General features: G+C 48.0%; 1 protein-coding gene across 3 annotated transcripts; it reads right to left on the bottom strand.

Moving 5' to 3' along the window:
• Window positions 1-675: 675 nt before the first annotated feature.
• On the bottom strand, window positions 676-27,102 carry ARHGAP1 (Rho GTPase activating protein 1). 3 transcript variants are annotated; one of them, XM_065838494.2, is made up of 13 exons: window positions 27,040-27,102; window positions 21,772-21,959; window positions 20,882-20,974; window positions 10,317-10,404; window positions 9,942-10,073; window positions 9,356-9,442; window positions 8,636-8,734; window positions 7,800-7,907; window positions 6,501-6,577; window positions 6,031-6,108; window positions 5,381-5,509; window positions 5,102-5,205; window positions 676-4,420 (listed from the first exon to the last, which is right to left on the bottom strand). In XM_065838494.2, the coding sequence occupies exons 2-13, from the start codon at window positions 21,908-21,910 to the stop codon at window positions 4,241-4,243; spliced, it is 1,314 nt and encodes a 437-aa protein (XP_065694566.1). In that variant the 5' UTR covers window positions 21,911-21,959; window positions 27,040-27,102; the 3' UTR covers window positions 676-4,240. The 3 variants fall into 3 exon arrangements, with proteins under 3 accessions (XP_065694566.1, XP_065694567.1, XP_065694565.1); XM_065838495.2 differs by lacking the exon at window positions 27,040-27,102 and adding an exon at window positions 26,718-26,822 and having other exon boundaries at window positions 21,772-21,955; XM_065838493.2 differs by lacking the exon at window positions 27,040-27,102 and adding an exon at window positions 22,206-22,332 and having other exon boundaries at window positions 21,772-21,955.
• Between the last annotated feature and the right edge of the window lie 90 nt (window positions 27,103-27,192).

The following is a 27,192-nucleotide window of genomic DNA, read 5'->3' as shown; positions in this document are numbered from 1 at the left end:
AGTATTACCTGTGAACAGATGCCAAAAATACCTCTGCCTTCTGGTATATGGTTGACAGCTTGTCACAAGTCACCCTCAATAATGTAAACACATGGAAGGAGAATTGGCAACAATGGGAAGCCCTTAAGAGGATGGCTTGTTAGTAAAAAACTGAAAAACAGCACTCAGTTTGAGAAACGCAAGTGTAGCAAACTGTGTGTGGATCAAGGGGTGGAGTGTCGTCGTCCTCACCAGAAAACTATTCTCAGGTTTAGATGAGAAGGTGCAGGTCTCTGCTGCACATACCCCCTGGCTGGAGGATATACTCAGCCCCCTCATCCTACCTGAGAAGCCCACAGGTGGCTTCCACCTGGCACCTGGTGATCCCACAACCCGTGCAGCCTCTGGGAAAGGGGAATCCCAGGCCAGCTGCTCATCATGACAGGGACACTGCAACATGGGAGCCCAGCTCTGTTCAGGGAAATGCCAAACTTGCAATACTGCATTTTTGTTTGAGTTCTGTTTCCAGCCTGAGGCTCCTGCAAACCAGTACTTCTTTGCGGAGTTACTCGCATTGGAGGTATTTCATACTCATTTTCCTCCCTCTCTTTTGGTTGTAGCTGGCAGCATAGCCAGCCTTACTTCTGTTTCTTGTAGAAGTGCCACAGCTGCTGCCACTTGACACACACCTGGATCTGGGATTACATTTTGATTTTTATTGAAATACAAAAAGTGCAAACTGTGAAATAAAAGATTGGTGCATATAAGAAGGACATTAACAATATGAACCATAAAAACCCCAGCCCTGCATCTGATGAACATCAACAGAAAAGGCAGGGAACACCAGCAACAAAAGCAAAGCCAAACATTTTGCACAGGAGCCCCTGTGCACAAAAGAGGAAACAGGGACCAAACTGGCCCTCAGCTCTCTCTCAAATCAGCAAATATGGCAACAAGGCATCCAGATGGCCCCAGCACCCCCTGCACCACCCAAAAGCTCTTGGTGTCAGTACAGAGCTTGGGCCAGGGAGCAGGGAGTGGTCAGAGGTCATCAAGACAGCAGGAGGCTCAGCAGAGGGGAATGGTCCAGGTGCTAAAAAGCAGAGGGTCAAAGTGGCACAGGTTCCCCCAACAGGAAGAAGTGACTAATAGCCAACCTAAAAGACGAGCCAGGGAAGAGACCCTTGGGCAGCTCTACAGCAAGGAGAAAATCAACAAAGACCAGCACCCTAATCAGATCCTGCCCCCACCTGTACCTGGCAGAGAAACCCGGTCCAGCCAGTGTGCTGCCCATGTGAGGGGGCTGACCAGGTGAGGAGGGGATTTAAGCCCCTGGGCACCCACCAAGCAGAGGCTGCAGGCTGGCCCCAGCCCCTTCCTTGCTTACATCCCAGGAGGGATATTACAGTACAAGGCATTCAGGAGAGGAGACTGCAGAAGCAAAAGCAACCCAGGGCCCCCCAGCAGCTCCAGCATGAGGAACAGCAGGGGAAAGGGGATAATTACACTGCGTCCTTTCCAGGATTTTCATGCACTTTTTCCCACCATGAGCAGTAGCAGCTTCCTGAACACCCTTCAAATCTGTTCCCTGCAGGCACTGAATGGGAGCAGGCTTTTATCCCTGCCTGCAGGGGATGCACCAGTCTCTATTTTGCTAAAAAAGGAAACACTATTTCAAGAATTCACTAAAAAAAGAAAAATAATTAAAAAAAAAAAAAGCACCCACTGAAGTCCAGCCAGAGCTGGGACATTTGCAGCAACCCCTGCTCTCCCCCTGGAGAGAAGCTGAGCCTCCACAGCACCACTCCTCTCGCCACCAGGCAGGGAATGGTCCTTGCTGCCCCTGCATACAGGCACTTCCCATTCCAAGCTGCCAACCTGGAGCTTGTTTGTCCCAGGAGAAGTTACCTGGGTTTGCCGTCCCTCTAGCGGGTTGTAAGCAAGGCTGGTGTTACCTGCAGGAATAGGCAGAGCACCAAGTCCTCCCCATTCTGAAGCCTGCACAGAGCAGGGTGCCTGCAGGGAAAGAGGGGCTGCCCTGGGCTCCCTCAGCATCCACGCTCCTCCCAGGCTGTCCAGAGCACCTTGCCTCAAACACTGAGGCAAGTACACCTCTCCCCACACTGTCCATCCCAGATTACTCCTCCACAGCACATCAGCCCTGCTCACTTACTCTAGCAGAGATCACAGGTGGATTAGGAGCTGTGTGTCTCTATCTCCAAAGTATTTATTTGCTTACTGCTGTGAATCATTGAGGCTGAAACAATTCATATCCTGGCCAAACAGGGAAGACTCCTGCTCTTGGAAGAGGGAGACTAAGCAGCCTTGTAGACTACATGGGGCAAAGTCGCCCAGTATCTAGAAGGGATCATACCCAGCCCCTTCCTAGAACATCTCTTGCTCCAGCTTTCGCAACGCTTGGTTTCTTGCTCACTGGTCCCACCCACACGTTAGTGTACCTCCTCTGAGCCACGTGGCTGGACCTGTGCTGCACCACAGCACTGCCTGTGTTCACACCCATCCCCATTCCACAGCTCAGCAAAAAGAGCAGTTTCCATAATTCCTGCAACAGATGTCACATACTTTGATTACAACTGGGGCACCAACCTTTGGTCAGCGTTTAAAGAGAGGCTAATACATTATGAAAAAGCAAATTCTATTTAGCATCCAGTAGCTTTTAAAAAACTAGTTCTGCTTGGTCCAAAAAATTTGTCCCTGTGGCCAGATACGGCAGCAAGGTCCAGCCCAGGCACGCAGAGCACAAGATACAAAGATATATAATAACACAGCGGTGATGTAAGGCTAGCAGCTCCCTACTAACACCCTGCCAGGCCCAGGCCAGAAAGAGGGATCACTTTTAGCTCAGGTAACAGGAAATCTGCAACCCAAACCCAAGTGTTGCCCTAACAGTACTGCAGCTGCTCTGGCAAGGTGCCAGGCCCACCCCACTCTGAGCCTGCCTGGCCAACAACCCCATCTCTCCAGCCATGCCCAGGCCATACAGGATGCATCTAACCTGGCTTCTATGGTAGGATAGAAGGTAGGCATGAACCCAGGAGGAGACAGGGCAAAGGCCCTTGGCATGGAATAGCTGTTCCTTCACAGCTTTGGCACGAGCGCTCAGCACCTGGGCAGAAATTTGTAATCCAGGCATGGTGCGCGCCAGGGTGAGGGTTAGCCCCAGTCTCTAGACCTCCCCTCAAGGCCATGCTCTCTGTTACACTGTGCTGGGGAAAGTTCTGCTCAAAAAGACAATAAGCCAAGGCAGCCTGTGTAACATATGCAAGCCTGACAGAGGAGAAGAGGCCTCATGCTGCTGCCACAGGGAAAGACAGTGATCCTCGGTGTTTGGCAGGTCAGTGCTACCAGGGCACTCACTCCTCACCATTCTGCTGTCAAAGGGCCCCAGTCAGTCCCCCACCACCTCAAGGTCTGGCATGAACCTCCCCAGCCAGGCTGGAAATGCTGCTGGACGGACAAATGTCCCTGAACTGGGTAACTACAGGAAGCACCTCACCTGCTGCACCCCAGCAAACACAACACAACCTGCAGTGGGCAACCCCAGAGGGGTTTGGGCTAAATTCAGCTTCCTTGGAGTCTGACAGGTAACACAGCCTACGTGCTGTGAGCCTGTCCTTCACCTGCCTGCCCATTGCACCGGGTCTGCAGTGGTGTTTGCAAGTGCAGGACATGCTGCTACCTGAAGCACAGGGCTGCCTGGCTCCCTTCCCTGCTTCAGGCGCCTCTGGGGAAAGGCAGGATGCACATTCAGTGCTGAGAGGTGGCACTTGCAGCAAAAACATCTCTGCTGCAAAACCCAGCAAGCCTGCCTGAGCCCAGACAGCCCAGCTGAGGCAAGAGGGGTGAGCTGGGGCTACTGGGAGCTTAAATGAGAAAGATCTTTGCTGAGGAAGGGACCAGGAGGGCAGAAAAACTGCATGTGAAGGAAGGAGGAAAGGAAGGCAGGTCATCTGACAGGGGAGCAGGCTGGTGATGAGCCCTGGAGGAGCTGCACAGACTGGCAGGTGGGTTAGGACTCCACTCCCAGCAGCTGGGAGACCAGCTCCCCTCCCCATCCGGAGCAGCAGGTCTCCTGCTCACTTACACACTTTCTCCACCATCTCCACAGCCCTCACTCTGCTCATCACCCAGAGGATCAATGGTCCCTTTGCACTGGAGACAGCTTGGTCACAGCTCCAAGACAAGGTGGGAAAGAAGGTGGGAAGGTGGGCACAGTGTGCTGGTGTGGGCTGGCCAGAGTTCAGGCCTCCACATCCTCAAAGAGCTCCTTCTGGTGGTCCAGCAGGAACTTGGTAAAAGTATTGATGGGGTTGATGGCTTTTAGGGTGATGGCTACGTCTTTGGCCCACAGCAGATTTGGGCCAAACACAACTGCCAGGTTGGTGTTTGTCATCTTGTTTCTGTCACTGTGAGCAGAGACCTATGTGGGAAGGAAAGAGACCACTGTGAATCCTACAGAACAACAGCGCAGCTGCCCCCTACCCTCCCTAAAGCCAGAGTTGAGAGACTCCCAAGGGCAAATGGGAAGAAAAAGGCTGAAAGTCCAGTGCCAGAAGACATCTAAGAGAAACACAAATGACATCCAGCATTCAGGAGTTGAGAAGCAATATCTTGCCATTTGCCACTATGGCTTAACCACCGGGCCATATCATAACAATAGGACTGAGAGCACCCTCAGCCAATATCTCCACAGTCCTGATCAGCATTCAAAGCAAAATGTTCCCCCCTTGTGCTAGAATAGCCTTGCAGTGGCTTATCTGGCAGCAGAAAGTTCTGTGGAACAGATCTGAGACCTGTCTTCTAGTCCAACCTACTTGGATATTTTGCAGCTCCCTGTGGAGCTTTCAGACTCCCTGGTACAGACCACATGGGCTTAATGCCCATCTGTACCTCTCAGCATTATGAGAAGCAACTGCTTAGGCTAGTTCACCATGATCATTCTTGATCTCTGTATAACGAGAACATAAGGTAAAGAAAGGCCGTTTCCTGGCTTGAGACTCGTTTCCTCTTAAAGAAGAAGGGGGAGCAGGGAGTCAAAAAGCTGATGCAAGGCACTGGCAACTGAACTAGAATACGACTGCCCACGTTTGGAGCAGCTCACCTGCACCAGAAAGGCTGTCAGTAAATGGAGCACTTCGTAGTTTTCTTCTGGCAGAGTCTGGAGTGCTTTACGAACAACATTCACACGATTCACCTCCTCCACACCTAAAAATCAAGAGAGACAGGACAAGCAAGTCCATGAGGAATCCTCAGCACCCACCCTGATGAAATCCCTGTTTGCAGTCACAGGGTATCCCATGCAGGACTGTCCCCTCAGAAGGTATTTTAGCCCTTGGCCAGCGCAACATTCAGGGAGAAGCACACTCTTGTTACAACTCACTCTGGAAGCTGACAACGTGGCTGTAGAGGCCAAAAGTGAGGAGGGGCTCAGGTAGCTCCCTCAAGAAGGTCTTGAGAATCACAGCAGGGAGGTGGACATCTTCATACTGCTGGAAATCCACAGGCACACCTAAGAAAGTACACAGAGCAAAGCCTCAGTGCTCACTAGCCAAAGCAGGACCCCCTCCAGACAAAGAATGGGACATGGTGGTCAGAGCCCAGAAGAAGAGAAGCAGTATTTTAAAGAACACAGAGAGGGTACTGAAGCACCCCATCTTCTAGCAGAGTGGAAAAATGTGTCCCAGAAGTATATGCAAAACACTGCTGAATCCAGCACTACATCTTTAGAAGTCATCACATGAAACAGGTGACCCAGTTTCTTCCTGGTCATCTCCAGTCCCTCCAGTATAACAAGGCTAAATGGTATCTCCTACCGTGTGGAACAGGGAAGTTTTCAGAAAGAAAAAGCGCAGCAAGGGGAATGTAAGTGGGAAAGAATATGCTTTTCCCTTGCAACACACGTCATACCCTGATGAGGCCTCACCTAGAGGTATATCAGAGAAGCACAGGAGGTGTGATGGACTAGTTCCAACCCAGTTCCAGTGGGACAGTAGTAGTTCAAGAATGAGAGGGGCTCTGCTGGGCACTTACCCATGTTGTATTTTTGCTGGACTTCCCTGACAACCTGTGTATTTGCTGATCTCCGGAAAATCCCCTCTGTAGAAAGAGCTGTGAAGTGAGAACAGGTGAGAAAAAAAAAGAACAGCCATGTGAGAGTCTCTAAAAATGCTGGTCTTAACACTCAGAAATCCATGCTGTGGGGCATTCAGACAGATGTCAACAAGACCCTTTTTTAGAGTACAATTCTTTCTGCTTCTGCCACCAGGCAAAGGATGCAAGGAGTACTTTGCTACTTATACAAGTGGGAGTGTGGACAACTGGAAGAAAGAGGTCTCCTACGCCACGCACAATCCCTCTTGAAGTCTAACTCAGCTGGTTCAGATCTTCACACATTCAAGACTGCTGTTCTTTATCTCACCACACTCTGGATGGGAACTTGGGTGTAGGATAGGCCACTGACATGGAATTAAGAGGGGCTGCAGCTTCTCCTGAACACTTACCGTGTTCCTGCAAATGAGCAATGGTGTCTCTGACCACCAGAGGAACAGGAGACTGATCAGGACTCTTCTCCCTGAGACTGCGGGAAGAGACAAAAGGTTACAAACGCCTGGTCCTCCCTGCCCTGCACGCAGCCTCTCAGACTTGAAGCTGTCTCCTGTGTGGTAGCACAGGATCTTGCCATCCAAGTCCCTGCTTCAGCAATTATTCCAGCCTTCTCTCCTCTTCACCCATCATGCTACGCCATTCACTGGAGCAAGTATGAGCTCATTATTACACCACAGGAATATTTCTCTATCTTCTACAAAAATTGTAGCCTGTAGATGCCAGGGCAAAGGGGTGCCCAGAAGGCAAGGCTGCTAGCTATGAATCTGGTGAAAAAGGTTAAGCTTCCTTTTTCCTTCCCCATAGGAGCAAGGCCAGAGAGAAGCTGACGCGTGAGAGAAATACATATGGGATAAGTTTACTCACCCCACTCCTGTAATGGAATATATTAATATTTCGACCCAGTGGCTGTCAGGGAAGACCCACTGGTGCCAAGGTGTTTGCTGCCACTCTCACATTCAATACTGTCTACGACTTGATCGCATGGAGCTGCTCACTTCCCTCAGGCCACTAACAAACTCAGGCACAGAACACCATGGGGTTATGTTTGGGAATGTTGTGTTGAAGCTGGGGAGTGTGTTCCCAGATTGCTTCAGAGGATCTGCATGGCCACACAGTACTGGCTCCTCCTCATTCTCTGGAGAGGCAAAATCACACTCGAAGTTAAAAATACCTTCAACACTTAGCCAGTATCACCAGCCCTTGCCAGTGTCTGCATTTCCCTGTGTCACCATGCAGGAATAGGGGGTGGGAATCAGTACAAGGGTGAACAGAAGTGCTTTCAAAATAGAACCTATGATATGGGAAAAAAAATGAAGAAACAGATCTGCAGCACTGCTCAATCAAACTAGCACAGCCCTATACACACCTCCATCAGCCTCCTACAGACTTCTTCGCTTAAAGGAAGTTTCTAGTGGCACGAAGCCATCCCCCTGGCCCTTATTTTGCTCCTCCCTAAGTGACCCTTAGCTGCCTAAACAATCTCATCCTAACTTAGATACAATCTAGCCAGGGAATCAGAGTGTGGAACTGAGTCTGTCAGGATCTGGACACGAGCACAGGGTTCCTCAGAAGAACGATTAAAGCTTTCTCAGAAGTCCAAACTGCAAGAAATTCTACAGCCACTTTTGTTATAAATACAATGACCTCACATCAAGTAAGTCAGGGCAAAGGCAACACAATCCAGAGATACTCACTGCTGGAGTGAGACTCCAAACTGCTGGTTTGGCAGCGGTGGGCGTGGGGGTGTTGGCTTCTGGGGCACTTGTGAAGGTTTCTGCAGGGATCTCAGATATTCATCGTATCTGTGGCAAAACACAAACTAGTAAAAAGTGACTCCACCTTCCAGAAAGAGCACGAACCCAGCACTACATGTGACTCACTGCACATCCACTGGTAGCAGCTCCAGCCTAGCATAGTGGATTCTACTTAGGCAAAAACAGGCAGCTCTGAAGCAGAGGGGCAACAAGAACATACATCTGGATGCCAGAAAAAAAGCAGGGAGAAAGGAATATCTGTATGGAATCAGGAGCAGGAGTAGGTGAGGATGACAGGCAGCATGGGCAGGAGGCCAGGATAGCACTGCTTCTGATGAGACAGTTGCACGTGTGTGTGAGAAACAGGGAATCAATCTGGTAGGAGTGAGATTGTGGCAATTTTGGGAAGCCACAAAGACAAGCTGAGCTGTGCATAGTGAGCAAAACAGGTGCCCAGATGCAGCAGATGTGCAGCACAAGCTCCAAGTCAGTGTTAATGTCAGTAGCTTGGAGAAAGCCCCTGAGGGGTCAGTGGGAGAGGCAGGACTTGTGCTCCACCAGAGGAGGATTTTGAAGTCAAGGACAGAACTGGGAACTGGGTCCATGGACATGCAGGAAGGAGGATAGAGAGAAACAATAGTCTTTTAGGTAATTCGTCACCACTGCCTCCAAAAACACCACGTGAGTGGAACAAGCTCTTTCTCCCCTTGCCATTCCTCCAGAAAAGTCCCCTCTCACACAGCCCTAAGCAAATGGGAGATAGGCAGCATTCTCACTTCAGGACTTGGCTTGGAATCCCCAACTGTTCCAGTTTCACATACTCCTCCAGCTCACTAAGGAAGTTCACATAAAAAATCTTTCTTCCAAACTTAAAGCTGAAAAACAAGAGCAAAATAGGTATGTGAGGAATCAAGAAATCCAGTATCAGAACAGCTTTCTTTAAGGCAAGGAGAGCAGGGCTCTGCAAAAGACATGAGTGGGGCAAAGGGGCAGGTATTTCTGAGCAGCAATGTTGCCCACACAGCTCTCTAAATCCATATATTTTTCCAGGAGATGCCAAGACTTTCCAAGTCACATTAGAAGCCCTAGCAGCCGTAAAACAATGAATTTCTCCTTCCTAAGTTCAGCAGTAGGCTGAAGAAAGTCTTGTTTTCAATTACTTTACAGAGTTAGGATTTCAGCATCAACACAGTGAATTAAATATAATTTGGACTGATGCTCTCATTTCCGTTTCCGTTGTTGGCAGAGCACGCAACACTTCACTTCTACTTGGCTGGATAAAAAGGGAGCAGCACATGGCTGCAAACTCTGTAGGTTCCCAAAGCAGTATTTCTTGTGTCTAAATATTTCTGAGCTCAGAAACAGGAGGAGATAGCATGGGTGAGAGACTCCAGGGTAGGCTCAGCAGCCTGGGCTCATCTTATGCCCCTCAAATAATGCCCCATTATCCCCGTGCAGTGTGAGGATGCAGGTGAACCTCATATGGTGCTTCCTACCTGATCAGAGGCTTGAAGAGAATCAGCAGGGTCTTGATGAACATGGTTGGGTGCACAATATACAAGGCTTTTATGTTCTTTTTGTACCTGTCAAGAGAAACTAAGTAAGGATGAGCTTCACTTTAAGCAGAGGAACCAACCTACCAACCTTTCCACAAGATTAAGGCACCCTAGGTGCTCCATTCCTTTTGCACAGAGGCTCATCACTCCCCAGCACCCATGGTCTCTACTCTCCCATGCTTCATAGCTGTGTCAGGCCACTCAGCAGCCTGAAGGTATGTGCTGCTGTATTCCAGGATCCACCGAGAAGCAGTGAACAGCCCCACCAGAAAGCAACAATTATACCACAAGGCTGACACACTTACACTGGGTCCTGGTTTTGCTGCTTGCCTGGTGGCCTAAAGTATGTAACTACAGAAGGAGCTGTTTATCCCATGGTTCAGCCTGCATTAAACAAACAACAACTCACCTCCATAAGCAGCAGAAATAAATTATGACCACCAAACTACATAGGGGCCTTAGGAAGATCTTCTATGTTAGGCTACAGAACAGGATGTTATATCCCTGCTTCTCTAGCCTTACTCACTTGCGATCAAACTCCCTGTATGCATCCCGAAGCCAGCTCAGTGATGGCTTGTTCTCACTGGTCAGGCCGTGGTGCAGGTACACCAGTGTGTAATCACTCTCCACGTACTGGTCCAGTGTGAATTTCAGGTACCTGAGAAGAGACAACTGCTGAATTCACTACATTCTCTGCCACAGGGAGACTCTTCCTCCCTTTGGGATTCATTTTTGTGTGCCGTAACAGAGGATTTGTATTGCCAGCAATGGAGGTAAGCACTTTGGGAAGACATGTCCAGCTAAAGAAACTACTGCAGATAGATCTGACCCCAGGAATTCAGCACCTGGGAATTATGTCAAGCTTAAGAAGTTAACAGCAGCCTCTTAAGACACTACTCACCCCAGCAGTTTCACATGATCCAGTTGATGACTTGGGGGCATCCGGCAGGCACTGAACAAAATTACTTTCCTTCCATATTTGTCATCACCTGCAGATGAAATGCCAGAGATTACAGGGAGTTCAGGGACAACACTGTGGTCTTGGCAGCAAGGGGTAAACAGAGAATGGGAAACCACCATAACAAGGCAGAAGTCTGGACTGCCACAGCCGCCAGCAAAGCTTAACCTGATTTTCAGGAGAGTTACCACAGGCCTAGTATGGAAGCAGAAACCTGAACACCAAGGACCTGGCAAGCCCACAATGCAAATGGAGAACAAAGTCCATGCTCCAGCCTTGAAAGAAGACAAAGGGTAGGAAGCCAGGATGCCTTGGGACACACAGGGATAGAGGCCTCAGGTACCGAGCAGAGGCCTCAGAGCATTAATCCTGCAACGCTGCCTTGGGCACTGCGCCTTCTGCACCTGTGGCCAGGGAGGCACAGGGAAAACTGGCCCTCACAGGCACAACAACCACATCCTGCACACTGTCCCAGACTAACTGCTCATGGTCTGGTGTATTTATTTCTTGCTTCACCTGAAGCTTAGTCCTGCACACAGAACAAAGCCATTTCATAGCCTGGAAACCAAGAAATTCCTAGAAACGGGGCAGTCCCAGCCGCATCCCAGAGATGAGAAGCAAGCATCACCATAAGCCTCTTCTACAGATGAACCAAGTAGGGCTGCTGAATTCTCCAGGGGAACTGCAAGACAAGGTGTTTGCTGCTTCCTAGATTTTCCATCCACAGAGATATTTTTCCAACCTGAACTGGAAGGAGCTGCAAAGTGCGCCACAACAAAGCATTCTGTGTAAAAAGACCAGCAGAAAACGGTCCCCATAACATTGGAGCCAAATAACCCATAAAGCACCCTCATCTTGGGGAGGACACTCCCAGCCACCACTTGAGGCTTCAGAGACAACAAGCTAACTTTTCTCAAAAGCAGGTCTTCATTCATCAGTGGACTTCTGCCAGCAGAGATCTCAGCCCCATCAAAAAACCCAAGCAGATGGGCACGGACAAGCTTAGCAGACATGCCAGGGGAACTGAGAGATTTAGGTAATAACCAGGTCACAAAAGTTTTGAACATACAGAGTTTGAGGTAAACTCTGGCTCTCTCCCAGACATAACACGCGTTCCATTTCCATAAGGACAACTTGCTTTTTAGCATGAGTGGAAATGAAATGGTTTCTTTAGTGTAGAGGGTGAAAGTCTTCATATCTTTCTTGCTAGTCATCCTGCTCCAAGAGCTATGTTTTCTTGTCAAACAGAACGAGCATGGAGCAGTGGAAGGGGCTTCCAAGGTTATACTCAGCAACACCCTCCTTCCTCCCTTACAGCACAACCATCTCACACAGACCACAGCACAGAAAAGCAGCAAGGTTTGCCAGTTATGTAGGACAGACTTGCAATATACGATTTCTCTTAAAATATATCCTTTTCCCCACACTGATTCACAGTACTCTGAGCATGCAGCCATTTTCTCACCTTTGCATGGGCTCTGGCCCTTAACCACTGCTTAGTTACACTTGCGAAGCAGCAACTGAAATCTCAAACTGAACCCTGGAACAGCAAACCCGAGGTTTTCCTGTTAGTAACAGATGACCACTTGGTACTGCAAATGGCAGCCAGAGAACTCACATACACCAGCCATGACAGTAAGATGCCATCAAACCTCTTTTGCCCCCATCCTGGCCAGAAGAATAGATTCTCTTGCTACTTTTTCATTTACACTTTTCCCTTACAAATCCCATTTTCAAGTCACTGACCAGACAACATGAGAGACAGAATTTACTGATGCACACAAGCCAGAACCTCTCCAAAAGCTAGGGACACTGAGGCAGCACTAGGTACAGACCAGCAAAGGGTGGCAGAGGCCATCACATCGACATAGACATGCAGAGGTAAGGGGCAAGTAGGGAGAGGACGCATGACCTGGAATGCAGGACTAGGAGCAACTGATGCAAGGCTCATCTGGACCAACCAGATACAGTCACAGCCAGGCCACAAGACCAACATCACATTGCATATCCCACGGTAGCCCACTCTCTGCCTAGCCCAGAGTTTCTCGGTAGCTTGCTATGAGCTTTAGGGCTGAGCCTAATGCACATAATATGTCTATAAAACAAAGGTGCAGGCTACAAAGTCCTGGGCAGGGAATATGGCACACAGCGATTCTTTCCAGTGGTCTTGAGCCACTCGTATGTCTCCACCTGGAAGACAAAGGGTCCTGCCTGCACAGAGCAGCAAGAAGACAATAGTATCTGAGAATCTGCTGAGTTTTGTAGTGATGAAAGAGAATGGTCAGAAAGATTACAGATCTTTGCAGATCGTAGCTCTGTGCTAAAGTCAGAATAGGTGCTGTCTTCAGTTAACTGAGAGGCTGCATTTCACACCAGAGTGGATGGTGTGAGGGCCAGAAGCAGATTGCAAGCTTGATTCAACCAGGCCTTGGTTGTGAAGAACTGCAGCACAACACCATGTTCATGTGATGTTGTGGGTGGTCACACGCAGCTTAGACTCCTGGGTGTTGATTTCCAGACCTGACAAGTCACAAACCACATAGCTGAAACACCTTCCTCTGGAATGACATGAAAGCCCATGGCAGGGCCTATGCAAAGTCTAAAATCTTGTTTCTTACATAGCCTTGGTGAAAAGGTCTGAGAAAAAACGGACAATCCATGACACTGCCAAAGGGGAGATGGCATGTTTCCCCTGGATAATTGCCAGGGCCAAGTACACTAAAGGATAATCTATAGTCAGCACCTGGATGACTGAAAAAAGAGTGGCCCATTTTGCTTTTCAAATCAGAACAAATGTATGCAGGAGACCTACACAGGAACCAGCATGCTCATTACTGAGTTCAAGGTTTCACTCTGGTTTCATCACGCTGAGTTCAGCCTGTCAACACAGACACTTTCAAAACAACCAACTGCCAATCTTGTTTCCACCTGACATACATCAGATCAGTCTGGTTCCTCCAATATGGCAAAATTCAAAATTCAGCATCAAATCTGAACAACCAGTTGTTTCAATTCATAAACAAGAACCTAAAGCCCATTCCATGCATTCCCAGCTGTCGGAGGAAACTGTCTGCAGGTGGCCTCTCTGCCTCCAACCAAACAGATTCTTATCATGTTTTATCTTTTCCAGATGCTCCATCCCTTGTACTGCTTGCAATATTAATCTTATGCATCTAGGTTTTCACCCCTTGTTTGCAATTGCAAATAGATAAAGTTTCCATTGGACACAAGTATAGACCATGAAGCAATCAGCTTCTCAGGCTGCCTCCTACCTCTCCCAGATGAGGAATGCTCAAGAGTTAACCAACCAACAAAGCAGCAATTATGTACCATCAGTACTCACAGAGCATCCCAAAGATGTGCATACCTTTGTAAGTTGATACATCAAAAATATTTTCAATCTACACTGGAATTAAACTAACTAACTCCCTATGGGATGCAATTCAGATATAGTTCTTCTTAACAAAGAGCAATACAGTAGTCAATATGCAAAGCTGCTCCAGTCAAGACATCTAAGGAGATTTTAACTTGTATCACTGATGGACATGCTAATTCTCCTCAACATTGTTACGGTGCTTTTAAGGCCCAAGCTCGGTTTTTTCTCTCACCAAAGAGCAGCATTTCCTGTGCACTTCCGAGACAAGAGGCAATGAACATAATTGCTGTGGTTCCAAGCCAATCAGTGCAGGACCATACTTCTAAAAGGGCTGAAGTTTAAATACTGACACTAATGTTTCAGACTGAAACCTATAGCAATACAAACCTATCAGAACATACCAAGGTAGCAGCACTGTCCTGAGACAGGACTCTCTATTAAACAAATTTGTACAGCCAACATGGAAGATACATTGCAGGAGACATACCTAGGTCAAGAATTTATCTGTTACCCTTGATGCTGTGACTGGAGACTGACACACTACTACTGGCAGCACAACTACAGTTCAGGGACCTTGGTCATTCCTACCTTCATTGGGTACCCTTGGCTGAGGGCCCACCTCAATGAAAGATTCAAATGGGAATATCCTGGTACTTTGATTGTGAGAAAATGCAGATACATAAAACCAGCAAAGTTAACAGACTTCAGGGTCAAGGAGAGAACACCACTACATAATTCTGGAACATTAATACACAAGTTTCACAAAACTTAGGATGTTTATCAGAGCCAGTGTTAGTAAAACCTTCTCTAATGGAATTTCAGGTTCCTGCCAAGCTTATGACACAGCCGGGCAGTGTTTAAGTATAGTTAGATTTTAGTTGCCTGTTGAATTCCAAAGTGGATTTAGCCTCTCAGGAAAAGAAGGTAAGGAGCTCAAAGTATTTTAATATATTTTCTACCTAGACATTCCCAATATCCAAACACTGCCAGAATCATAAAGGCTTACCAAGTGAGTACAGCTCTAACCAATATAAAATAGACCAGAGGGTCAGATTAAAGAACTCAAAATGGGAGGATGCCTGAAAACCTGGCAAATGGGGGAAGAAGAGCCCACGTAATGAAGCAGTGAGGATCACCATTTCCATGGACCGTGAGGAGGTCTCGGCCTGCTGTTCAGAAACAGCAGAAAGAATTTCACACCAAAACAAGTTTTCATCTACATTGAGAAGTATGAAAGCACTTGCAGCCAAATTCTTAAGGCTTAGGACTGAAGTCCAGAGAGCATTAACAAATGCTCAGCAAGCACAGAGCGGTCTAGCACAGCTTTGGGCTAGAATGAGGAACAAGTTACCAATACATGCCATCTCTGCAGCCAAATGGAGAAGAAATAGACAATGGCTGCCTTCAGCTGGAGAATACAGCTTAAACGCCAGCTGCTTAGCACGTGAGCCCAGCAGCAGATCATATGGAGGAATAGGAAGCAACCCCAGGATGAACTTCCAAAGCACACATGACAACGAGGTAAATATGAGTTCAAACTGAACTGGTCCAAGCAGGCCACCACCATCACAGAGGAGGAACAGGATGTACACTGACACCCAAGAGCCCCAAAGTAAAGCCCATACGCCAAATTTGGCTCAGATGATTCTGCTCTGCCTGAGGCAGAGGTGCAGTCCTCAGACAATGATTTTGTGCAGCCTTTGGACTCCTGAAAAGTTGCCAGTGCAGCCTAAGGCTGAGCAAAGTTTGGGCTCCCCTGAGACAGTCCAGCTACAGGCCACAATCATGCTAAAGGAATATCACAATCTACAGTACCAAATGGTAGTGCCACAAAAAAATCTACCTACCTGGATGGGACCCATCAAGTGCACCCTGATCTGGAGGAACAGAAACAAAGTTATAGCAAGCCAAGCTTCACACCCTTCCCAGAAAATGATCTTGAGTATAAAGTCTCAGAGCCTAGCTAGGTTGCCACTGGGATGCATTCAGTTGCTGTCTTGCAGCAGTCAAGCTCCTTCTACTTTCACCTTTCCCCCACACTCCTCGCCAAAGCAACCTGACCTAACAATTAGAGGCAGTAACAGCAAGCCATGATTCCCAAATCTCTTTCTTGAATTTACAACTAATTCTGTATAATCAGAGTCAAATTTCTGGCCCTTACTGTTACACTTGCCCCTACCACCAAAATGGCAACTGCCATATTGCCACTTTTTAAAGGGTTAAACACAACTAATTCTGAATGTCAAGGTCCTTTGAACAACTTCAGAAGCACACAGAGAATGGCATCACACTGTTAGAATAACACACCTGACAGACTGTTTTGCAAGAAGCTAGATTTCCCTAATAAGCTGAAGATTAGGTCAATTTATATCCCCAACACACCCACAGCTTAAAAAAAAAATACTAGGCTCTGAATGAAAAAAAGAAACTTCCAGTTAGAAAAAATGAAAAAAAGGTTTCTCTGGGCAGGGAGGGGTCTATGAAGGCATTTATTGCCACACGCAGCCCGTTTCCATCACTCCCACAGCTATATATTCAACAGACACACATGGGCATATCGCAACAGGAGCCCAAGCAGTACAGGGCTTTAGGAAGAAACTCTTGCTTCCCTTGGTTTCCCTTAGAATCCCTTAGAAACTCTCCATTCCCTTGGTCTTGCATGTCAAAACATGGTGCACAAGCTGGGCTGGCTTTGGATGGACCCAATCCTACAGAAGCAACTCATTATTCCATATCATACAAATACTTTTATTTAAAATTTTTTTTTTTAAAAAGTCAAAGCCAGAAGTTAAATCCAAAAGCAGCAGAAATGCAGGCACCCTGTATTAATGGAGCCAATAATAACGTACCATACTGGAAGGGAAAAGGACCCTTGTTATTAGAGGCCCTTGCTGAGCCCATTGGCCACCAAAGACACACTGTGACATACTTTCAACACAAGTTTGGTCTGCACCTTCTACATTTGCCTGCAGCTACAGGTGCTCCAAGACTGATTTACCTCCCCCATGTCAATCACTGACAGCAGCAGCAAATCATCAGCACTAGCTACAACTTTGGCACCTGCAGCCAACAGCCATCCACAAAGCTTTTTAGGTAGGTTTGGTACCAGGTTCACAATTAAAAAAAGATCCACTGTTGGAACTGCAGTTTCAGCCTCGTAACATGCAAGAAGGCGCGCCCCCGTCTCTCCACCTCACTTTCCCACTTCAGTTACAGGTGCTGGTCACACCAGCACCCACCATCTCTGGGATGGGCAGCCCTGCAGGCTGGCAACTAACAGCGTGAGACCGCAGATTTCCCACAAAAACTCGCAGAAACATGCTCTGAGCTTCAGCAAAGCTTTGGAGTCACTGGGCACGGACTACATAGCTGAAGTAAACAGCGATGGCCACTCTCCTGATAACTGCTACACCACCCTCCAGCCTACATAGCAGCATATAATTCATACGCCAATCATATGCCAAGCCCCAGTTTTCTTATCCCCAAAGGAAGAAAGCTGGTTATTGTGTAAAATGGGAATGCTGATGCACCTCATAGCTATAGGTTTGCTATGACCACAAAGGCAAGACCAGTGTTTCAGACTGGGCAGAAGAACAAGGAAAGAGCACACTGCCAGAAAGCTGACAAATGCCCCACTCTTCCCACACAGCCTCAGGTTTCCAGCAGGCACTGCCACCTCCAGACACCTCCTTCAGGTTGTTAGCAACGATCTGCCATATCCCTGCAGTACAGCCTCTGCTGAAATTCAAGGCTAAGATTACATCACCCTAGTCTGCCTCAACCCCAAAGGAGATGGAAGCAGCATCTTCACCAATAAGAATTAGCAGAACAATACAGAAACTCTTAAACGTAACAGACACTTGGGATAGTTCCTCAGCAGCCTTCAACCAGAAGCCGGCATTTCCTCTGAACACTATGTGATGCGATCAAGGAAAAAACACACATTTTGCAGAAGTGGTTTGTCCAGTGAAATCGAGCCACCTCTGCTCCAACTTCTAGCCACGTGTAAAGACGAATTTCTCCACTATAATACCCAGAAAAAAGAGGAACTCAGAGTCAAGAAGAGCACAACTGCATAGAGACTTCTCCAGAACCTGCATAAAACACTCCAGAAACACACACCTTAAGGCAGGTCTGAAAGAACAGTAAGAGTATCATCTCTTCAGAAAAGCAATGAGTTTCCCAAAACTAAAATATTTTGATTTGTAACAATGCCACAGTACTCCCTCATCCAGGTGGCCTGGATGACTTTTGCTGCTGTCTTCCTGCGGCATACCACTGCTTGGGACAGCAGTGACACGTCTGCTCTGTCCCCACGGACGGCCTCTGCAGGAAGGTCCCAGTCCCCAGAAGAGACAGGAGCACAGGGCACAAAGGAGAGTCTCCAGGAAACTGTTGCACTATTTTAGGGTGAAAAACAAACCCAAAATTCTTATTGTTCTAGAAAATTCTGCAAAATGTTTTCCAATGTTATTTTCCCTCTTCAAGCCAGATAGCCAGGATATTCAAATTCAGCCTTGAACTGAATTAGAAATTAAGGCCAGCTAGAAAATGAGTGCATTTTTTGTCATCAAAACCAGGCTTGTAATACTGCATCCATCCCCAAAGAAGCACTTTTCTGACCACACAGAATAACCCTGGGATCATGGAGTTCAGCCCAACGATGGGAACCAGCATTCTGCTTTTGTCTCAAAATAGCATCATCATCCCAGAATATATTTCAGGGAAGGCAGGAACAGTTACCCATCTGCTTTCTGCTCTGAAGTGCAGAACAGGGAAAGACACAGAAGAGAAAGCTCATATATCAGCAGAATGGGTAAAACTACCCTTGATCTGCTGCCATTTGCTAATATTTGCACAGAACTAGGGTGGAGCTACATCGTTTCAGGCTCAGCATGGCCACTTCATTGCACCTGGAGGTGCTAACAAATCCAACTTCTTAGTACAGCCAGATCCGAACAGTTTCATACTAATCCTACCATGAGATTTTGTTTCTCCAGACTACTTCTAATAGGATTTTTCCAGATTTTCCCAGATTGTTTGCCTCCAACAAGAGCCCAGAGAACATTACTCTGTCTGATTCACCAAACAGTTAACGTTATTAATTATTGACCAAGAAAACTGAACAAACAGCTTCACCCCAGAGCCCAGATTACAACTCAGGTCCTTTTCATCAACTTCATAAATCCTGCTTCCAGGACATGAAACACCAGCGAGCCTCAAAACTATGGGGCAGCAAATACACTCTGGAGCTGTGCTACTTGCTCTTCTAATGCCAAGAAGAGCACTGCACCATGTTCCATGTGTGTGACCACCACGGGCTTTCAGATAAACCAGCTACTGGTGAAAACTGGCCAGGAGTAGCCAACAAAAGCTGCTCTGAGCTGCTTCAGCACTATACGGAGACACGACAGGGACAGAGGGCTCACTGGAAACACAGATTTAAACCACGACAGGGAAAAATGCAGGCACAACTCCCAGTCAGCCATTACCACCCCAAAATCCTCTCAGGAAGTTAGATAATTCTTCATTTGCTATCCTAGACAACGTGTCAAATGCCTGCATTCCAACAGCCACTGAGACACACCTCCACTGGAGTGATACTGCATTCAGAGAGCCTGGGAAAAAATAATATCATGTTACTTCGGAAAAGAAATCCCGCAGACAGACTGGTGCTTACGTCAGAAGCAGCACACCAATATATCCTTGGTTTGGGCTGACATTCCAGTCTTATCAATGTCTCTGATCTAATCTCTCCGCTAAGCACTTTGTCTGAAGTGAATAACAGTAGCATTTAACTCACCAGCTCCCAGAGCCCAGAAACACCAGTTACCTCTACGATTTGCATTCCGAATATTCTAGCTATTATCACTGAAATGGTAGAGTACACACATCTGTCCCTTCCCAGCTCCAGCAGTAGGGAGACAGGGTGCAGACATCTACAAATCCCAGTCCTGAAATTCCAGCCCCATGGGAAAGAAGGTTAATTACATATTTGCAAATGAAAGCGCTTGTGGCAAATCTACAAGACATAATGGCCCAAATGCTAAACACCTGGCCTGTCAACCTGAGCAGCCAGAGGCACACAGGAGACAAAGGGCAAAGTTTTGAGTTGGCCATTATAATTTTGTTCCCCAGAAGATGTAACATGAGAGGTTAGGAGAAAGAAAGCTCATTCTAGAAGACAACCCAGAAAATAATGATGTCAGGACGACTCTTAGCAAGGTAAGTGCCTGAGAATCTTCCCTCTGTGGTCAAACCCTGGTGCAGAACAAGCCTGAACCAGGAGGACACCAGCTTGTGCCTCTGCTTCACTGCAAATTCACACGTTGGGTAGGGACCAAGGCATGGAGAAATGACAATAGGAGGGGTAGGAGGTGGCTACAGGTAATCAAGGAGGAAGTGTGAATCAAGTCACAACAGGTTGAAGAGGTGCCTTTTTTTTTTAAACAAGGAACACAAGACAAACTGGGATTACCCTTCCCTCAGACTTACCACGGTAACCTAAAAACGGCCCCTAAAACTCATTCTGTTGGAGGTCCCACCAGCAAATCACCAAGAGTTACTATAATTAAAGCAATATGAATAAGACAACTACATAGAAAAAAATCCAAATGCTTGTGATCCTGAATGATCAGGTCTTTCCCTGCAGTGGGCAATGAGCCTATTCCCCATTTCAGATTTCTGTAAATGCTCTTTCTGGGCAGGATGGCAAGCTCTGGCCATCCAGACATAAGAGAGCTGCCAGACCTACTGTGAATTGCTCGGTCAGCCCAGGACTTTGCAGCTGTACTGCATAACTAGGTAATTTCTGTGGCACTATCATGCAAAAAACACATCTTGTGCTCAGGATATAGTCAAGGGCTATATCTAAAACAATTCAGTAAAAGCAACCAAGTGCTGCTAATGATATAATCAAGACAGTAAGAGCCAAGAAGAAATGCAAGTTTAACTGAGTTCAACAGAAAACATTGCAAACATTGAAGACATTTGGTACTCCTTCTCTTTATGATGCCAGCTGTCATTGTCACTTGGGACTGGCATAAAGCAGATGCCCCTACAGCCCCATTAGAAAGACGCTTCCGCAGTCCAGCTGCAAAGACATCAGAAGAGAAAACAGAAAGTCCACTACCTGCTACTTCCACGATGTGGTGCCTGGCAATATCATAGTAGGGATCATCCCACTGCAGGTGAGTGACGGGCTCAGGGGAGCCTTTGGAGTCCTCTGCACAAAACACAAGGAACAAGCAATTAGAAGAAGGGATCTGCAACACCTTGGTGAGGGGTACAATAGCGAGAGAGGATGAGAAAAAAAATGGCTCTTCAACATAGGAGGGACTAATGTATACACCTGTCCACCTCAGAAACCCACCTTTGAAATTCTGAGTGGGCAAGAGCAGCAATGGCTTCAGAAGAGATCAGTCAAACCTATGAGGCCCATACGTGTCCCTCAGACCGTATGCAGTCTCAAAAACGACTGTTCAAATGTGTCACAAACATTCACAAGGACCAAAATCCAAGTGCCAAGGGCACCATCAGGGCTTTTTAGAGCAGGAGGATCTTAACATCATCCCATGATGGACGGCCATCCTACATGCCCTTGAGCTAACTTCCCTGATGTCTTCGGGCAGCAGGCCACAGCACAGGATTTCAGCATAACAACTCAGATCTCCAGCTCCACTTCCCACATGGGAGTTCAAGACCCTTCCACTCAGGAAGGCCAAACTATCCTGCTAGAGACCGTAACAGAAGACACTCAAAGACTGTATGTCTGTAGTGTCAGCACCAAAGTGCAGCCAGCCATAGGACTGAGAAGAGTATATTTACATCAGCTGGCTCTGAGCTTTTTAGTGCTGTTCAAAGGCAGGGCTAATTCTCTTGGGTGTGGTGCAAGATTGATGTGTCTGTAAAGCTTTCAAAAGGAGCTGGCGCTCTCTGTATAAGCAGATATGACCACAATGCTGCAGGACAAACACTTCCTTTTTGGCCAAAACCCAGACCCCAAACAAGTAGGATACTTACCTGATCTGGGAAAAGCTGGGGCTTCATCTGCCGGCCAGTTCTTATCATCTATGGAGGCCAGTTTGAGCTGGCTGAGGGACTGGTTGGTATCATCCAAGTTCAGGTCATCCTGAAGCTCCGAGAGTGGGTCTGTAGCCATGGTCCCCAAATACCGCAGTGTGTTTTGCAGCGTCTAGAATAAGCACTGCAGAGATCGCTACATGAGGCACAGAGATCACAAGTTTACCTCACCATAGAGGCTCTTCCTCTTCTCACCAATTTTCTCCCAATCCTCCCTTATCTTTACTTATCCAGAGATCTGACTTCCCCTCCCCCTTAATATAGGCAGGAACTCCTCCTCCTCCTCCAAGCCAGAAACACCAACATATGTCAGACATATGTCATATCCTTTCGTGCCAACAGCTATCAAAAGGCCATCAGGAGCCTGTACCAACCCTCTGAGTGAGTCTCTTGCTTGACCACTGCTCTGTTCAGAGCAGCTTCTCTCCTGAAACAGGGGCAGCCGCAAGCCGCTGAGGAAGGCGACAGGCTACACCAGTCCCTGCCTGATGCACTCACAGTACCAGCTCTGAGCTTCCCCTCCCTCCAAAGGGCTGGCACAAAGCCCAGCTGTTTCCACTGTTGGCCCAGTGCTGGAAGCTTTCCCAGGAACCACCCCCCTTCTCCCCATAAGGGAATGCTAGAGCGCTCAGCAACACTGAAGTGGGTGCTTCAGTGTGCTGGGATCTGAACACAGAAGTGAACAGCTTCATAAACAGGATTCTGTAGGCTGAGCTAGTAAGACAGGGAGAACAACACACACACACAACCCTCATCTTTCAGCATCACCCAACAAATGCTTTCTCCTACATGACAGCAAGCAGCAAGGAATCATCTCTTTAACTTAAAGCCACATTGTTAGAATGAGTATTTTTCACCAAGCATGCAATAATACTCAGGAGACCAAGGAACTGAGAGGGTCCAAGAAACAGCCTGCTCAGTGTGTTTGCCATTGCTTGCAAATATTTCTTTCAGCTGGAGTAGAAGATAAGTCAAACCCTGGGCTGATCTAGCACAGCATCCAGCACCTCCTAAGGGTACCAGTTCTTTGGGATAACCCCTAGGAAACAGCTGTATCCTCTAATACCAGTGTTCTGGAAATAAGCAAGGAAACACTGGAAAGGACAAGTACCTAGATCTAGATTGCTCACACAGATGACAGGTAGCAAGCCAAGAGGAACAGCAACAAAGCAAAATGACACTTTGCATCAGCAAGACTCTCTGTAAGGCTGTTTCTCAGACAGGCTTGTGCTTATTTTGCACTACAAGGAGAGCAAAGAGTTCAAAGATGATCTGAGGAGGCACAAAGCCTTTGTGTAGAAAGATTACATTCACAGTAAAGTTACTTCCTTTAGCAGAATGGAGGAGGGTAACGATGTTCTGCATCTTTCATTCCAAGAGCATGAATGCGTGTATTTATACAGAGAAGATGATGAAACAGTTACTTGGAAGTGATCACAAAGGACAAAAACTGTGAGAGACTGAGCACTGAAAGTCATCACATTCATGCTCAAGGCAACACTCGTGACTAATCTCAGGGATGGATTTTGAGAGTACAGGAAACTGGATATTCAGTGTTTGTCCCCTCCCTCTGGATCATTCCTTGCTTTTTACTTCCTGACCTCCCTTATCTGCTACTCACCAGTTTACAACCAGTTTTCACCTCTCTGGGGCTCCCAAAGGGCTAGGAGCTATTGCTAAACAAATGAAATAAGTTTTCCAAAATATGAAAGAGCAAGACAGATGTGGGCAGCGGATCACCCAGACAGAACAGCAAACACACAGGGTCTGACCGCTGCAGCCATGCAGAGACTCAACTGAAATGACTCCCTGGCCTCTGGTGACGGCCACAAGAGCTGTCTGACCTCCTCTGTCCTCCAAGGGACAAGAAGTGACAAATCAAGTTCCCTTGCACTGCGAGCTCACACTGGAACCAGGCAGCAGCAGAGCCAAGGCACAAGGGCTCCCCACCCCTGGCGGCTGATCCAATTTCTATGGCAACGCCAGGCACCGAGTCAGCGTGCTTAAAGCCTTCCCTGCTGCAGCTCCACAGCCCCACAACCCAGCCCTCTGCACTGAGGAAGCACCCACAGTCCCCCAGCGCAGCCCCTCAGCTTGCCCAGGGACTCTCCCACCCTGGTGGGAACCGAGGACCTATGTTCAACTGCTGCCAGCCACCAAGATGCCTTTCATGTGAGTTTCTTGCAGCTGCCCAGTAGCAACAGTGTCCCTAAAGCAAGGTCCTGAAGCACCTAGGGACCAGATCTTCCCACAGAGCAGTAACAGTACTGCCACAGGGCCAGCAAGAAAACCAAGTGTCCTCACTTGTCCCTACACAGATCACAACTTGGCTCCACAGTCAACTTGCAGTGCTTGATGAGGGGCAGAAGAGCTGGTTATTAGGGAGCACTGGGGGGTTTCCCTTTGGGCATAAAATTAATCCTACGCTGGCACCATGTGGAGGAAGGAGGTCATTAGTAGGATCCTTACAGTTCCACGCTGGAAAAAGCACCGGGTGGATAGTGCTCCTGTCAAAACTTTCCTAACCCCTTGGAAAGGCAGATCATCCTCTCCAGTTACCTCCACATGCTTTTCAGAGCCAGGCAGGCAGCTCCATTCCTTGGCTCTAGGTTAGTGTTCTACAGCAGAAATGTTAATGGACAGAAGATCCAGAGCAGAAGATCTTAGATTTCAGGTCCTTCTTGTGCATCAGACTGTAGCTCCCACAGAGCTCTAGAAGACTTTTGCAGAATTTTCCCCAACCCTTTCCCAATAGTGCAAAACACAAAAGCATGAGGTCTCACATCAGGTAGCCCTACAACAGTTTAAACAAACATAATCCTCTAAATGCCTAGGAACTAGCAGGCAATGAGAAGGAGAGACTTGGAGTGAGGGTATAAGATACTACTTGGAGATCTTAGTGTAAAGGATATATACATTTTACTTCCTGATAGGGCAGCTGTGTGAGATCTTTCCCTGTGTACTCAAAAATGACACATAAGCAGGACCTGTCACTGAACAGAAAGTCCATCCTGTACCAATATAAGGGTGAAATGGTTGTCAAAAACCAGCACTGCACCAGAAACAACACAGTTTAAGAACTCCATTTGTTTTAAACAAATGTCATGACAAAACCAAAGTGATACACCCTGCATAGACAACCATAAGGTCAGAAAAATGACATATCTAGATTTAAAAAGTAAAAAGCCTAGTCAAACATTTAAAAACTAAAGAATCACAATTGACATCAAAAGCATTTGCTCACTACCAGGCTCTAAAGAGCCAACTACTTCCATTTTTCTAAGCATTCAAGTATGTTTTCTGCACTTACGCTGATTGACCAAAACACTTACTGACTAATAAAATTTACTTCCTTAATAATACATATATGTGCTGTAGAACAGAATGTTCTGCTGAAGGAGAGAAACCTCAGCCCTTTAAAATATAATTTTCACATAAATTCAGAGTTGGAGTCTCTTTATAGAAGATCCCATCAGAATTTAGCCAGAGAAGATAGTTCACTTGTATCTATGAAGTCTTGGTAGCCACTGTTCACTCAGACTACTTTTTTTCTGCATTTCCAGTTTCACTACTTTTTCAGCATTTATTTCTAAGCTGCACCTACTCCACAGTTTCCTTTTCCTATTTTTCTTCCAGATGTACTATTAATTCAGAAGTAAATTTAAACATTGAAATATGTCCATGATGTACTACCACACCCTGGACCTGCACTTACACACAATAAAGAATTACAAAAGGCAAGTGGTCTCTTCTTCCCTGTCCAATTAACAAGCAACACTCAGACCCAAAGGAATCCTAGTTCTGGGGTGACTATAATATTCTTCTGACTGCTGCCATCTCCTCCCAGTTTTATTTGTTTGCACAAGTGTCTGCTTTTCTGTAAACATCAGTCAAGCCTCTACACTTTCCTATAGTCTTAATATCAAACTCATCATGAAAAAAAAAAAAAGTTACTCAGCAGCGGACCTTCAAAGTCCTCACTTGCATGAATGAGCTCCAGGACTGAGACTCACTGAGAGAGTCCAAGCCAAGTCTTCCCTCACATCAAGACTGATGGTGCCACTGAGAGCAACACCACCCTTGTACTACCCTGAAAGAATTGATGGGTCAAGTACCAGACCAGCTTTGTCTGGAGCACTGTGACCAACCAACACAGGACAGACACACTATTGCTTGGGGAAACTCTTTGGCCCTTCATTATCTTGACAGCTTTTTAATTCTGCAGCCTCCCTTCCTCAGTCATCTCAAACCCCTTGCTGAAGGCCACCTTCATGCCTGCTGGAAAGCCATCCCACATAGCAATTAACCTCCTCGTAGTGGTGCTCTGCAGGGTCTGAGCACAAAGGTACGGAGCTCAGCAACCTCTGCAGGAGCTGCAGCACAAAGTTCAGAGGCTGCTCTCAACACGGGGCAGGATCCGCCCACCACCTGCGGAGCACGTGAGGAAACCGGGGCACACGCAGCCCCACTGGGGCTGCACTTCTTCTCCTCCTCCTCTCCACCAAAAGTCTGATAATCTCCAACTCCTTTTACACTGAGCTTCTGTGACCGCCCAAAGCCAGCTTCAAGCAAAAGGCTCAAAGATTTGCTATTTACACTGTTACCAGAAAACCCCAAGTCCCCATAGTACATGCCAGCTGTATAACGGTGGGACATTCAGCAGCGTCCGCTGTAAGGCACCACAAGGGAGGGCAGGTTCCCCCACCCCGCACCACCTCTGCAGCCGCCGGCCAGCGCCCGCCGCTGGGGACGGGACCCGCCAGCAGCCAGAGCTGAGCCCGCTCAGGCCCGGCCCGGACACCAGAAAAGTGACTAAAACTCCGCGGCCTCCCAATCTCCGCTCTCCCCGCTCGGGCGCCGGGACCGCAACACCCGCGGCGCTTTACCGGACGGGCTCTTCCCGCCGTGCCCGCAGCCTCCCGCGGGGCGACCAGCGAGGACCGTGCTCGGCGCCTCCCATAGAACAGCCGCCTCCTCGCACGGAGCAGGTCCAGTGTCCCCCGGGCTCGGCAACACCCGGGCAGGAGGGTCGCGGCTCCGGGCCCAGCGCTGGCCCGCCCGCTCGGCCTCAGCCCCGCCGCCGGGCCCCTGCCCCGCCCCGGCAGCGCCCCCGCGACTCGACCCGGGCCCCGCTGCCGCCGGCGCTGCACGGAAGGCCCGCCGGCGCTCCTCGGGCACCTCGGCCGGCCCGACCGTACCTGCCGCTGCCGCTGCCGCTGCTGCTGCTGCTGCCACCGCCCGGCCCGCCCGCCTGTCAACCCCTCCGGCATCCGCCGCCCGCCGGAAGCGCGGCCCGTCGCCCGGGGAACGCTGCCCCGCCCCGCCCGCTGCCGGACACCGTCCGGGCGCGCCCGCCGCTCC

Source organism: Patagioenas fasciata, chromosome 5 (assembly GCF_037038585.1).
Source record: "Patagioenas fasciata isolate bPatFas1 chromosome 5, bPatFas1.hap1, whole genome shotgun sequence".
Classification (NCBI taxonomy): domain Eukaryota; kingdom Metazoa; phylum Chordata; class Aves; order Columbiformes; family Columbidae; genus Patagioenas; species Patagioenas fasciata.
The sequence above is the reverse complement of the archived record's forward strand: the minus strand, read 5'-3'. Positions and strand labels throughout refer to the sequence as shown.